The 13,978-nt window shown below is 40.6% G+C and overlaps 1 protein-coding gene across 2 annotated transcripts in view; it reads left to right on the top strand.

Annotated features, from left to right (window-relative positions):
- LOC116272920 (E3 ubiquitin-protein ligase NEDD4-like) overlaps window positions 1-13,978 on the top strand; it is a 50,948-nt gene that overhangs the window by 17,634 nt on the left and 19,336 nt on the right. For both annotated transcript variants that reach the window (XM_031661824.1, XM_031661825.1), the window contains 7 exons: window positions 1,487-1,552; window positions 5,126-5,245; window positions 7,446-7,646; window positions 9,259-9,339; window positions 9,900-9,954; window positions 10,045-10,103; window positions 12,311-12,376. In XM_031661824.1, coding sequence (XP_031517684.1) covers window positions 1,487-1,552; window positions 5,126-5,245; window positions 7,446-7,646; window positions 9,259-9,339; window positions 9,900-9,954; window positions 10,045-10,103; window positions 12,311-12,376 — 648 coding nt within the window. The remainder of the gene's footprint in view (window positions 1-1,486; window positions 1,553-5,125; window positions 5,246-7,445; window positions 7,647-9,258; window positions 9,340-9,899; window positions 9,955-10,044; window positions 10,104-12,310; window positions 12,377-13,978) is intronic.

Genomic DNA, 13,978 nt, shown 5'->3' with positions numbered 1-13,978 from the left:
TCAAAAAAATAAATAAGTAAAATAAATAGGCCGGGTGCGGTGGCTCAAGCCTGTAATCCCAGCACTTTGGGAGGCCGAGACGGGTGGATCACGAGGTCAGGAGATCGAGACCATCCTGGCTAACACGGTGAAACACCGTCTCTACTAAAAATACAAAAAACTAGCCGGGCGAGGTGGTGGGCGCCTGTAGTCCCAGCTACTCGGGAGGCTGAGGCCGGAGAATGGCGTGAACCCGGGAGGCGGAGCTTGCAGTGAGCTGAGATCCAGCCACTGCACTCCAGCCTGGGCGACAGAGCGAGACTCAGTCTCAAAAAAAAAAAAAAAATATATAAATAAATAAATAAATAAATAATAAATAAATAAAAATTAAATTTTCCATCTTACCACTAGTGTATGCTCCCTCAGTCACTATTAGTGGTCAAAGACTAAAGAATAAATGATATTGATTTGCTGGTGATAAATCACATGCATACATATATGGAAACTTTTTCTGTATATTCATAAACATGCATGCATACACATACATTTGTAGGTGATTTTTTAGCCTGAGATCATCTTAAACATACTTTTTGGTAACTTGCTTTGTTCACTTGCTGTCTCTTAGACATTGAACCATTTCAGTATATATAGATGTACTCCTTTAGAAACCAACTAAAACAATCACTCAACTCTGGCATATTCCATTGTACAAGTCGTCCTTAAGGTATTTCACCAGTCTCCTATTAAAAGACTTTAGATTGTTTACAGTACTATTATAAACAGTACTACAGTGGATATTCTGATTTAATTTGTACGTGCATTGTAAATTTTGATGTCGTTAAATAACAAAACTAAGATATTTCGGATAGTGATAATAGCATGAATAGAAAAACATAAGGAAAGAATGAACAAGAGATTTCCAGGAAACAAGTAGTCTGGAATGTCCAGGGGGTGGATTGCAAAGTGGGAAGTGGCAGAAGAAGTCAGGAAGAGGCAGGTCGTGGTGCTCAGGAAGCATTGTTTTCTGTGCTGTCATGGGCTTCAGCTCCAGAATGACAGGACTGGCTGTGCACTGCAGGATGCTCTGAACCTGCAGCGTGCAGCATGGAGAATGGACTTAAGGAAGTAAGACTTACAATGAGGAAACTTATTAGGATATTGCTGCCATTGTCATCGAAGTGACAAAAGATGAAAACTTGAAGTTAAAACAACAATAAAACTAGTAACTAAAGTGGAGAGAGAGTGTATTTGAGAATAGTTTCTGTGAGACATTCAAGAGAAGGTGTCCAGGAGGCAGTCCAGCACCCGGGGTGTGGGAGCTGGATGTGTGAAGGTGTCCACGTTGGGGGCTGAGAGCGACCACGTGCCTCAGCCTGCAGTCTTGACAGCTGCATCCTAGCCAGCCTTCTCTTCCCTGTCATACTTACCCTCACTACCTTAGCTGATGCTCAGAGACAAATGACAAATCTCAAGGTATTCTCCTTCTGTTGTCTTGTTTTTTTACAAGAATCATTCCAGCAGAAGAGGCAGCTTACAAGCCTATACTTTTGAGGAACAACCTGCACTTCCTGTGGTGAGTTTTACCCTCTCCCATCAATCAAGAAAAATATAAAACTCAGCATCTCTTTTTATTTTTTATTATTTAGAAGACTAAGTGTGAACGTTTGCCTTACAGGGAACTAATACAGCAGAGAATGTAGGCTCCAGGTGGTGATGTTCAGGGAAAGGCCTCAAAGACAAAACATGCAGAACTGTCTCTCCCATGTTAAAAGCAAAGTCTCTGCATACTGGTGACTGTGGGTGGTATCTGGGCTTGTCGGTTGAAGCGCCGTGCTGGCTAGAGGTGGTCCGCTGCATGCAGCATACAATTCAGGATCACTGTGTCCAATTGCCGATGCTCTGCGTAAGCACATGGCATCCAGCAGCCATGTCTGCCCTGTACATGAAGCATAGCCAGGGTTTCATCACTCAGGTGTGCACTGGCATTGACACGGCTGGCGGCCAGGCTGGAGTTTATCAGTCCCTGGTCTGTTTCTTCCCTGCAGTATCACATCCACCAGTCTACTAAGGCCTTCTGCTTCCTGCTCAGTGCTGTCCCAGTCACAGCCTGGATGGCAGCTTGAACCTTAACCCTGCCTCCATCCTCTTCCTGACACAAGCCTCACTACTCTGAGTTTGTCTCCCTTTTCCAAAGACCCTACTTGTTTTTGAAACTAAAGTAAAACTCCCAGGCTCCCAGCCTCTTCAGCCTACCCTTCTCCTTATCCCCCAACAGAAGCCTCCTGCTGCCTTCATTCCTGTCTATGCTTTTTCTTCCAAGCAGACTGTTCCCATGTCCTGATTCTCTCCCGCTTCTGAGTCTGCGTGCATTCCATTTCCCTGCTTGGAATGGCTTTCTCATTTTCTTCCCCAACCATCTGGAATTTGGAATGGCAGTCTAGATATCAGCTTTGAAAAACAGGGTATGTTCTAGGACAGCAATGCAGAGGCTTCAAAATCCTCAGCCCATGAGTGGTTTATCTGTCTGAATAACACCCTGCACTAAGAATGGGACACAGATCCTGTGCTGAGGAATGAGACGTCACCCACCTATGCAACCATTGCTCTGGTCAATATTGACCATCAACAAGAGGACAGATGCCATTGAAAGACTACCTTCGCCAGCCTTACTGTCACTCACTGTCATCTGTCCAGCCTCCTCCATTAGATCAGAGCCTGCTCAAGTCGAGTTCCTGGTATTTTTCCCTCTGCACCTTATAATGTCCTCTATACAATGAATATGTGGAAGTTCTCATTGACTGACAGATATTCACCCAAGACACTACTTTAGGTGCTTCGGATGAGCAGCAGAATCTTGAGATGATTTATATTTTATGTACCAGAAAAATTGTTTCCATGCCTTTTTTTCCCCTCAATACATTGATTGGGTTTTTTTTTTAAGAGCTGTCTTGGAGTATAATTTACATACCATAAAATCCAGCCATGTTTGATCATACAATTAAAGAGTTTTTGTAAATGTATACAGTTATGGAGACATCACCACAATCAAGTTTAAGAACCTTCTATCAGCCCGAAAAGTTCCCTCAATCCCTATGCCTACTCTCAGCTGCAAGGAACCACTCATCTGCTCTCTATTGCTACAGTTTTGCCTTTTCTAGAAATCTCATGTAAAGGGAGTTGTAGGGTGTAAGCTTATGTGTCTGACCTTTTTCACTTAGCATGCTGTTTTCACATAGATCCATGTTATTGCATGCCTCTATTAGTGCACGGTATTCCATTGTAGAGATATATCCACTACATTTATCTGTTCACCAGCTGATGGACATTTGTAGAACTGGGCAGCATTTAAATCCATCATTTTGTGATCTAACAGTTCATCACAACTGTCAGCAAAGTATGTAGGGCTCCTGTGTATCTAGTAAGTGGTGTCTTCAGTGTGGAGCCTGGTGGTGTTGGTTTTTATGTTGTAAGACACCTTAAGGAGCCACACTAAACCAGGTCTAATCTGCTTCAAAATAACAACAGGAAGGCCAGATTTAGGACTTTTTTTTTTTTTTTTTGGAGACAGAGTCTTGCTCTGTTGCCCAGGCTGGAGTGCAGTGGCGCAATCTCAGCTCACTGCAACCTCCGCCTCCTGGGTTCAAGCGATTCTCCTGCCTCAGCCTCTTGAGTAGCTGGTACTGCAGGCATGCACCACCATGCCCAGCTAATTTTTGTGGTTTTTTTTGAGTCGGAGTTTTGCTCTGTTGCCCAGGCTAGAGTGCAATGGTGCGATCTCAGATCACTGTAACCCCTGCCTCCCAGTTCAAGCAGTTCTCCTGTCTCAGCCTCCTGAGTAGCTGGGATAGGTGCCCACCACCATGCCCAGTTAATTTTTTTTTGTATTTTTAGTAGAGACGAGGTTTCACCATGTTGGCCAGGCTGGCCTCAACCTCCTGAACTCAGGTGATCCACCCACCTCAGCCTCTCAAAGTGCTGGGATTATAGGGGTGAGCCACTACACCCAGCCTGGATTTAGGACTATTTTAAGTAAGCCTGGAAACAACCAAACCTCTCTTTACTCATTTTTAACAAACTATGATAAATAGCATCTCCTAGCTTTTAGAGAAACAAGGCAGGAGTAACCCTTGATTCAGCAGATAAGCATGATTTCTGTTGTTAGATTACCTGGGTTCAAATCTCAGCTCCATTCCTTAGAAGCAATGTCGCTTAACAGGTTAATTCCATCACTCTCGGCCTTCTGGCTAAGACCAAGTGTAGTAGCAAGTTACTTCTATATTGTAAGCTTCTGTTTACTCATCAGTAAAATGAGCCAGTATTAGTAATTATCTCATTGAAATTCGGGTGGGAAATAAATGACATTATCCGTGTTAAACAGAGCGTGTGCTTGTTATTGTTGGGATGTTTTATTAGGGTTGTTATCACTCTCAACATTATTGTTCTAGTGTTTTTTTTCCCCAAGTGAAATACTGTACACTTTATTTTGCACATTTTAAAATATTTGAAATGTGGTTTACTTCACTAAAATGTATAATTTACCCATTTTTATTATAATACATGGTTTTAGTTCAAAATAAAATAAAATATGAATTGTTTTAAAGCAAGCAAGTAGTGAAGAAGGGATGTGGTGCTTTTCAAAGGATTCTTTCTTGTTAATATTTAAGTCTTCTGGTCAGGCACAGTGGCTCATGCCTGTAACCTCAGCATTTTGGGAGGCTGAGGCAGGTGGATCACTTGAGGTCAGGAGTTCAAGACCAGCCTGGCCAATATGGTGAAACCCTGTTGTTACTAAAAATACAAAAACTAGCTGCGTGTGTTGGCACATGCCTGTAATCCCAGCTACTCGGGAGGCTGAGGCACGAGAATAGCTTGAACCCGAGAGGCAGAGGTTGCAGTGAGCCAAGATTGCACCACTGCATTCCAGCCTGGACAACAGAGCAAGACTCTGTTTCTCTCTCGCTCGCTCTCTCTCTCTCTCTCTATATATATATATATATTTCTAGAAAAGGCAAAATTGTAGCAACAGAGAGCAGATGAGTGGTTGTTTCCGGCTGAGAGTAGGGATAGGGACGGAGGGAACTTTTGGGGGTGATAGAAGGATTCTTAAACTTGATGTATTTAATTCTTCTGTTATGCTTCACTGTAGCTTTTGCCTACTTCATCTGGATTACCACCAGGTTGGGAAGAAAAACAAGATGAAAGAGGAAGATCATATTATGTAGATCACAATTCCAGAACGACTACTTGGACAAAGCCCACTGTACAGGTATCCTGCATTTTGTTCACTTGCTTTCTTATAGGATTTCAACTGTCACATCCCTATGTCAACTAGTACATCACTTTGTAGTATACGCTGGATACTTCTAGAATCTTCTTTTTTTTTTTGAGATGGAGTCTCGCTCTTGTCACCCAGGCTGGAGTGCAATGGCGTGATCTTGGCTCACTGCACCGCTGCCTCCTGGGTTCAAGCAATTCTCCTGCCTCAGCGTCCCAAGTAGCTGGGACTACAGGCACACGCCACCACGCCCAGCTAATTTTTGTATTTTTAGTAGAGATGGGGTTTCACTATGTTGGCCAGACTGATCTGAAACTCCTATCGCAGGTGATCCACCCACCTCAGCCTCCTAAAGTGCTGGAATTACAGGCATGAGCCACCGTGCCTGGCCGTAGCATCTTCTAATTATTTATTTTCTGACACTGATGTTAAGTGTCTGCCATTCCCTATGAATCTCTAATATACATGAATTACCACTTGTTATTATATAAAACAAGTTCAAATGAGAATAAGGAAAAAGCAAATGATCTAGTTTTGGGGTATTTTTGTAATTTGAATAGTTAAGATTGTTATTTTAACTAAAAGATAATCTTGTCGATTGGTATCTATTAAAGAAGTTTATGCTGGGCTGGGCAAGGTGGCTCATGCCTGTAATCCCAGCACTTTGGGAGACCTAGGCGGGTGGATCACCTGAGGTTGGGAGTTCAAGATCAGCCTGATCAACACGGAGAAACCCCATCTCTACTAAAAATACAAAAATTAGCCAGGTATGGTGGCGCATGCCTGTAATCCCAGCTACTCGGGAGACTGAGGCAGGCGAATCACTTGAACCCAAGAGGCGGAGGTTGCAGTGAGCCGAGATTGTGCCATTGTGCTCCAGTCTGGGCAACAAGAGCGAAACTCCATCTCAAAAAAAAGAAGTTTATGCTGATGACACCTCCCCTTGGCAACAGTTTCATCTATAATATTTCCTTGTAAGTGTTTAGCAAAATATTTATTTTCTCTTACCACCGTGTCTCTTGTTGAGAAATATTTTAGCACTGAAAAGTGCAGAGAATAATACAGCAAATGCACATATTCTTTACACTCAGAATTACCATCATTAACAAGTTACCATATTAATTTCCAGACATTTTATTTTTAAAAATAGAGTCTTATAGATTAAGCTAAATTCCTTTTAGCCAAGCTCTTGGTCCCATTCCCCAGGGGGATCCACCATCTTGAATTTCTTGTGTATTCTTTTAGCCTTTTTTATATACTTACATAAAGAGCTTTAAAAATGTAAAATAAAATTAGCCGGGCATGGTGGCACATGCCTGTAATCCCAGCTACTTGGGAGGCTGAGGCCGGAGAATTGATCGAACCTGGGAGGTGGAGCTTGCAATGAGCCAAGATTGCGCCCCTGTACTCCAGCCTGGGCAACAGAGCAAAACTCCGTCTCCAAAAAAAAAAAAGAAAAGAAAATGTAAAATATTGTTTATATGCCTGTGTTTCTAATTTTGCAATGAGAGAACACTCATTTTATTTTACAGAATGAGGTGCTGCTCAATTAAAAAAAACTTTGCCCCATAAGTCTACACCTTTTTTTGCTTAACATTGTTTTAAAGCTCTGTCTATATTGTTATTTATAGATCCAGTGTATTTCTCTTAACTACTAATATTCCGTCATGAATATGTTACATTTCACTTATCCATTTCTGTGGTAGATATTTGCCATTCATTTTGTCTGCCCAACATTTGAATCTACTTCTGTGTATGAAGAATTCCCCATCCTATGAGTTTTGGGAAAACAAAGACGACCTCCTCCTATAGGCACCAGAGCTCCCCTTGCGGCTAGGACTTGCGCTTGTGGACCTCGCTCCTTCAGCCAGATGCACCCACAGCAGACTGTTAACTACCATCTTACTGCTTGAGAATGAGTTGAGAAATTATAAATTACTGTAAAAATAAAGTTATACAAAATAATGTATTGGAAAAGTGTTATTAAATGTTATGAAATGTAATGCATTATTAAAATGTTGGGAAAATATTAATATGCCATAACTACATTTGAAAATGAGCCTCAAATATGTAGAATCTCTTTAATGGAGGGTGTGTATTCTGTTTGCAGGTTAGGTTACCTTTTTAACTGCATCCATTTGTGAGTTTTCTCTCTATAAAATATTACAGTATGATTTCATTAATGTGCTAGGCCACAGTGGAGACCAGTCAGCTGACATCAAGCCAGAGTTCTGCGGGCCCTCAGTCACAAGCCTCCACCAGTGATTCAAGCCAGCAGGTGACCCAGCCATCTGAAATTGAGCAAGGATTCCTTCCTAAAGGCTGGGAAGTCCGACATGCGCCAAATGGGAGGCCTTTCTTTATTGACCACAACACTAAAACCACCACCTGGGTAACTTTGACACTCTTCCATTTAAATTTATAACAACAATAATCATCTCTTATGTATAGTTCCTTACAATCTTTAAGTGTGTATTTCCATAACCTGTGTTTCCTAATATTCATTGAAAGATATATTGAATTCTTAATAATATTATATGTATTCAAGGTAATGCTTATGCCTCTTTTTAATATTGTTTTGGATTACGGAGATATTCATGTTTACTTCCTATTTCCAGTTTTTAGCTCACTAGCCACAAATGCTTAGGAAGATATATAGGAATAACCCTTTGCTTTTATATGAGGCTTTATAGATCCAAAGCACTTTTGAATCCATATCTCATTTAATATCAGAAAAACCTTGTGAGGCTAGGTAAAACAAGTATTTTTATTTTAAGATAAGGCTTAAAGTTGTTTAGTGCTTGGCTTACTACTAACAGAAAAATTACTTAAAGGCCAGGTACAGTGACTCACGCCCGTAATCCCAGCACTTTGGGAGGCTGAGGGGGACAGATCACAAGATCAGGAGATCAAGACCATCCTGGCTAACATGGTGAAACCTCAGCTGCTTGGGAGACTGAGGCTGGAGAATGGCATGAACCGAGGAGGTGGAGCTTGTAGTGAGCTGGGATCGCACCACTGCACTCCAGCCTGGGCAACAGAGCGAGACTCCATCTCAAAAAAATAAATAAATAAAAAGAAAAATTACTTAAAATTAGCAGCAGATGAATAGATTTTAATTATTAAAAGACCAACATAGCTTAAATAATACTAAAATTATTTAATAAATTAATACTATTAAGATAATATATGTAAATTAAACCAAATAAATTGAATTTTGTTCTCTTTTTTAACATTCTGAATTGGCCTTTGATAACGTTTTTGGGCTTACCTTCCTGTTATTCAAAAATATTAATCAACCCTTGAACAGATAGCTGGCAAAATGTATGTTCTGGGGCTTAGAAATATCATGTGGTCCAGGGCCGGGCACGGTGGCTTACGCCTGTAATCCCAGCACTTTGGGAGGCCAAGGTGAGTGGACCATCTGAGGTCAGGAGTTCAAGACTAGCCTGGCCAACATGGTGAAACCCCATCTCTACTAAAAATACAAAAATTTAGCCGGGCATGGTAGTGCATGCCTGTAATCCCAGCTACCCAGGAGACTGAGGCAGGAGAATCCCTGGAACCTGGGAGGCAGAGGTTGCAGTGAGCTGAGATGGTGCCATTGCATTCCAGCCTGGGTGACAAGAGTGAAACTCCATCTCAAAAAAAATCAATGAAAGAAATATCATGTGGTCCAATTTAATGTCCCACTCTTTCACCAGTTTTTACATAGAGAAAAGCCGTATGTGACACATTTCCTAAAGCGTGGGGCAAAAGAGATTACTAGTTAGTGGTGATCCCTGAGAACTGCTCCTTATTCCTTTTGATATTATAGCCTGAGAGTGATAGATTTTAGAAGGAGAAAATATTATGTCACATATTTAGGAAATAAAGTATAAATTGACTTTTACAAGAGAATATTTTAAATATCCATTGATGCTAGAAAACATGGTAACAGACTGACTTTCATTATTTTAAAATTTGTGTGTGTGTATTGTTCTTTATTTACTCTACCAAAAAAGGAAGATCCAAGATTGAAAATTCCAGCCCATCTGAGAGGAAAGACATCACTTGATACTTCCAGTGATCTAGGGCCTTTACCTGTAAGTGTATAGAAATGCTAACCCATCTAACTTGGCTATCTCAAATATTTTGTATTTTTGGATATAGTCGTTCTTTATCAGCTATAATTAATATTATTATTAAAATGTAGGCTGGGCGCCGTGGCTCATGCCTGTAATCCCAGCACTTTGGGAGGCTGAGGTGGGTGGATCACGAGGTCAGGAGATCCAGACCATCCTGGCCAACACGCCATGTTGGCGAACACGGTGAAACCCCGTCTCTACTAAAAATACAAAAAATTAGCCGGACGTGGTGGTGGGCGCCTGTAGTCCCAGCTACTCGGGAGGCTGAGGCAGGAGAATGGCGTAAACCCGGGAGGCGGAGCTTGCAGTGAGCCAAGATAGCGCCACTGCACTCCAGCCTGGGTGAAAGAGCAAGACTCCATCTCAACAAAATAAAAATAAAATTAAAAATTAAAAAAGGTTGATACCTTCTAAGAATCGAATGGAATATGCAAGTTAACCATACAACCAGTGCTGTTTTTCTATCCATTAATCTAAAACCCTATCCTAACATAATTGAAATACATTCTTCATTATAGCCAGGATGGGAAGAGAGAACTCACACAGATGGAAGAATCTTCTACATAAATCACAGTATGTGCAATGCGATTTTTCATTATGTTATTTTTTGTAATAAATTTTATGTGTGAGAAAGTTCACCATTTTTCTTTTTCTTCCCTTCAGATATAAAAAGAACACAATGGGAAGATCCTCGGTTGCAGAACGTAGCAATAACTGGACCAGTAAGTCTCTCTGTGCCGATGTGCTCTGATGGGACTGTCCCCTCACCTGTCTCTTCAAGAGCAGATACTCAAGGGCATAACCCTACAGGCATTGAGAGGAAAGCACATTGGCCATTCTCTCTCCTCTCCCCCATTTCCCATACTCCAAGTCTCAGTTATTTGAAAAGATTCTATGACGTCATTATCTTTACCCTATGCAATAGCAGTGGGAGACAGGTGAGCCAGACGGTCGGAATGCTAAGGCATTGTGGGCTGCTGAGCTCAGGCGGGTGCCTGCCACTGTCTGAACAAGAATGTTGACAGTCCTCCACAAATCAAAGAGGAGCAGAGAGTGTATCCAGATGAGGAAGTAGCAGCACCCTATCCACTCCAGGGTCATTCTTAAATTTTTTTATAGAAATCAGGCCAGGCTCACACCTGTAATCCCAGCATTTTGGGAGGCCAAGGCAGGTGGATCACCTGAGGTCAGGAGTTCAAGACCGGCCTGGCCAATATGGTGAAACCCTGTCTCTACTAAAAATGCAAAAAATATTAGTTAGGCATGGTAGCAGACACCTGTAGTCCCAGCTACTTGGGAGGCCGAGGCAGGAGAATCACCTGAACCCAGGAGGCGGAGGTTGCGGTGAGCTGAGAGATTGCACCACCACGTTCTAGCCTGGGTGACAGAGCGAGACTCCATCTCAAAAAAAAGAAAAAGAAAAAGAAAAAAACAACCCCATCAAAAAGTGGGCAAAGGATATGAACAGACATTTCTCAAAAGAAGACATTCATACAGCCAACAGACACATGAAAAAATGCTCATCATCACTGGCCATCAGAGAAATGCAAATCAAAACCACAATGAGATACCATCTCACACCAGTTAGAATGGCGATCATTAAAAAGTCAGGAAACAACAGGTGCTGGAGAGGATGTGGAGAAATAGGAACACTTTTACACTGTTGGTGGGATTGTAGACTAGTTCAACCATTATGGAAAACAGTATGGCGATTCCTCAAGGATCTAGAACTAGATGTACCATATGACCCAGCCATCCCATTACTGGGTATATACCCAAAGGATTATAAATTATGCTGCTATAAAGACACATGCACACGTATGTTTATTGCAGCACTATTCACAATAGCAAAGACTTGGAATCAACCCAAATGTCCATCAGTGACAGACTGGATTAAGAAAATGTGGCACATACACACCATGGAATACTATGCAGCCATAAAAAAGGATGAGTTTGTGTCCTTTGTAGGGACATGGATGCAGCTGGAAACCATCATTCTTAGCAAACTATCACAAGAACACAAAACCAAACACCGCATGTTCTCACTCATAGGTGGGAACTGAACAATGAGAACACTTGGACTCGGGAAGGGGAACATCACACACCGGGGCCTATCATGGGGAGGGGGGAGGGGGGAGGGGGGAGGGATTGCATTGGGAGTTATACCTGATGTAAATGATGAGTTGATGGGTGCAGCACAGCAACATGGCACAAGTATACATATGTAACAAACCTGCACGTTATGCACATGTACCCTACAACTGAAAGTATAATAATAATAAATAAATTTAAAAAAAAAAAAAGAAAAAGAAATCATTGTAAATGCCCAGTATGTAAGACACATCCACACTTAAGTATAAATATTACCATGTATGATAACTGTAGTCAGATAGGAAAATTATTATCCTTTTTTATAGCTGCTTTTTCCATTTTATTCAGATTTTGTTTTCTAATTCATAAAAATAAAACTGAAGATACCTTTTTTTATTACTATTTACTATCTCAACATGTAGTCCTTTAATGGCTCAAAAAGGCAATTCCTTGGAGTTCAAGGAAAAAGTACGCTTTTCACATTGCCTGTTTAATGGAGAAATCACTTTGAAAGTCTCTTTAGAAATGGAAATTTTTGTTTCTAGTATTTCTCTACCTGGAAGAAATTTCCTATTTCTGGCATGCTGCATTTTGAGAATATTGCATAATGAAAATTACAGCCATAGGAATTGCTGAATATAATTTTGTCTTAAACAGAGAAATTAAATATTTTAAAGTTTTGTATTTGTTTTTCTTCTAATTAAACTTTTCTTTCCAAATATTTTTCTTTTCATGCCCTTAACGTATGTTCATAAAATACCCTGCCGGGAACTTTAAAAATTGTTCCAGCATAAAAACAACCTAAACTTCTTTATTTTTCCAAAATTTCCCACTAAAGGCAGTGCCCTACTCCAGGGATTACAAAAGAAAGTATGAGTTCTTCCGAAGAAAGTTGAAGAAGCAGGTTAGTGATGTTTGTGATAAATACTTGAGTCATCAATATATAGATGGAAAGTAATGGGAAATTTTTTTAAGTAATAATTTGTTCTATATTTGTAACAACTTTGAGTGAACAGTTTTTCATAGAGAAAGGATGCTTATTTTTTGTGTAGCTGTGATATATCACTACAGACCACTGATTATTTTATGTCTTTATTTTGTAAGATATTTTATAATATAGAAAAATGGCATTTAAAGTTTGCTTTCCAGAGCTCTAACCTGATGTATCCTTGTGGGGTTTATGGGGCTTGATCTTTGTAGAACCTGAGCAAGAGTGGCTCAGGAAATTATCTTCTGGCCTAGTCTTTGACTCTGTTGGAAGACTCTGGATTTGTTTTATGACTTTGTTGTTTTCTAGCGGTAGTCATTCATTCTCTACAGCTTCAAATGTAATGTCTCTGCATAATTTAAAAATACAATCATGAGTGGAACTGTGCTCTTGTGACTTGTCTCCATATGCTTATCAGTTATGTTCACTACACTTTTTCCCATCACCACAAATGCAATATGTTTGGAACTAAACTCATCATCTGGCCATCTATTTCATTTCTGTTGGTGTCTTAACTAGTTTTAATGCCTCTCTCACTTGCTCATCCTGTCCTCCTTTGCCTGCAGTTTAGGAGTACTACCACTAGGTGGCCATATTGGGTTATACTTTCTTGCATTCTAAGCCAAAAGCTGGCTTTCACAAAGATTCAAGATGGTGGGTCGGCTACCTCAGATTTTCACCCAGACTTTTAACAAAAATAAAATATGATAGTTTTTTTAGTGTAAACATTTTATGCCCTAATAAAATCCTTAAATATCATCAACTTTCTAAACTCATTTTTAAAGATAATTTTGTGGCCAGGCGCAGTGGCTCACACCTGTAATCCCAGCACTTTGGGAGGTTGAGGCGGGTGGATCACTTGAGGTCAGGAGTTCCAGACCAGCCTGGCCAACACGGTCAAACCCCCATCTCTACTAAAAATACAAAAATTAGCTAGGTGTGATGTTACACGCCTGTAATCCTGGCTACTCGGGAGGCTGAGGCAGGAGAACCACTTAAACCCGGGAGGCAGAGGTTGCAGTGAGCTGAGATCACTTCACTGCACTCCAACCTGGGCAACAGAATGAGACCCTGTCTCAAAGAAAAAGAAAAAAGAAAAGATAACATTGTGTCAAAATTTCCCTGGAAATTTGTTTTCTACTTCTAGATTTTGGGATTTTAAATGTTTGCTGATTCATTGTTCTGGTAAATCTTTTCATTCTCAATGAGTATATGCTGGAGGAATAGAAGCACTAGCTTCTCCATTTGCCACTTTAAGTGGTTGAAACATGTTGTAGTATCTAATTGTTAATGTCTTCCAGGCAGCAGGAGATGGGAGGCAATGCCATTACAGGCCACAAAATTAAAAAAAAAAAAAAGATAAAAGCAATTATATTTGTTGATCTCTCACTGCATACCAGGCATTCTTCTTAGAAGTTTACATATGTTATTCATTTAATGTCTACAATAACTCTGTAAGGAAGGGACTACTATTACATTTCACAGATGAGGAAACTGAGGCACAGAGAGAATAGGTAA

This window comes from Papio anubis, unplaced genomic scaffold (genome assembly GCF_008728515.1).
Source record: "Papio anubis isolate 15944 unplaced genomic scaffold, Panubis1.0 scaffold259, whole genome shotgun sequence".
Taxonomy (NCBI): domain Eukaryota; kingdom Metazoa; phylum Chordata; class Mammalia; order Primates; family Cercopithecidae; genus Papio; species Papio anubis.
This window is presented reverse-complemented; position numbering and strand designations above follow the sequence as displayed.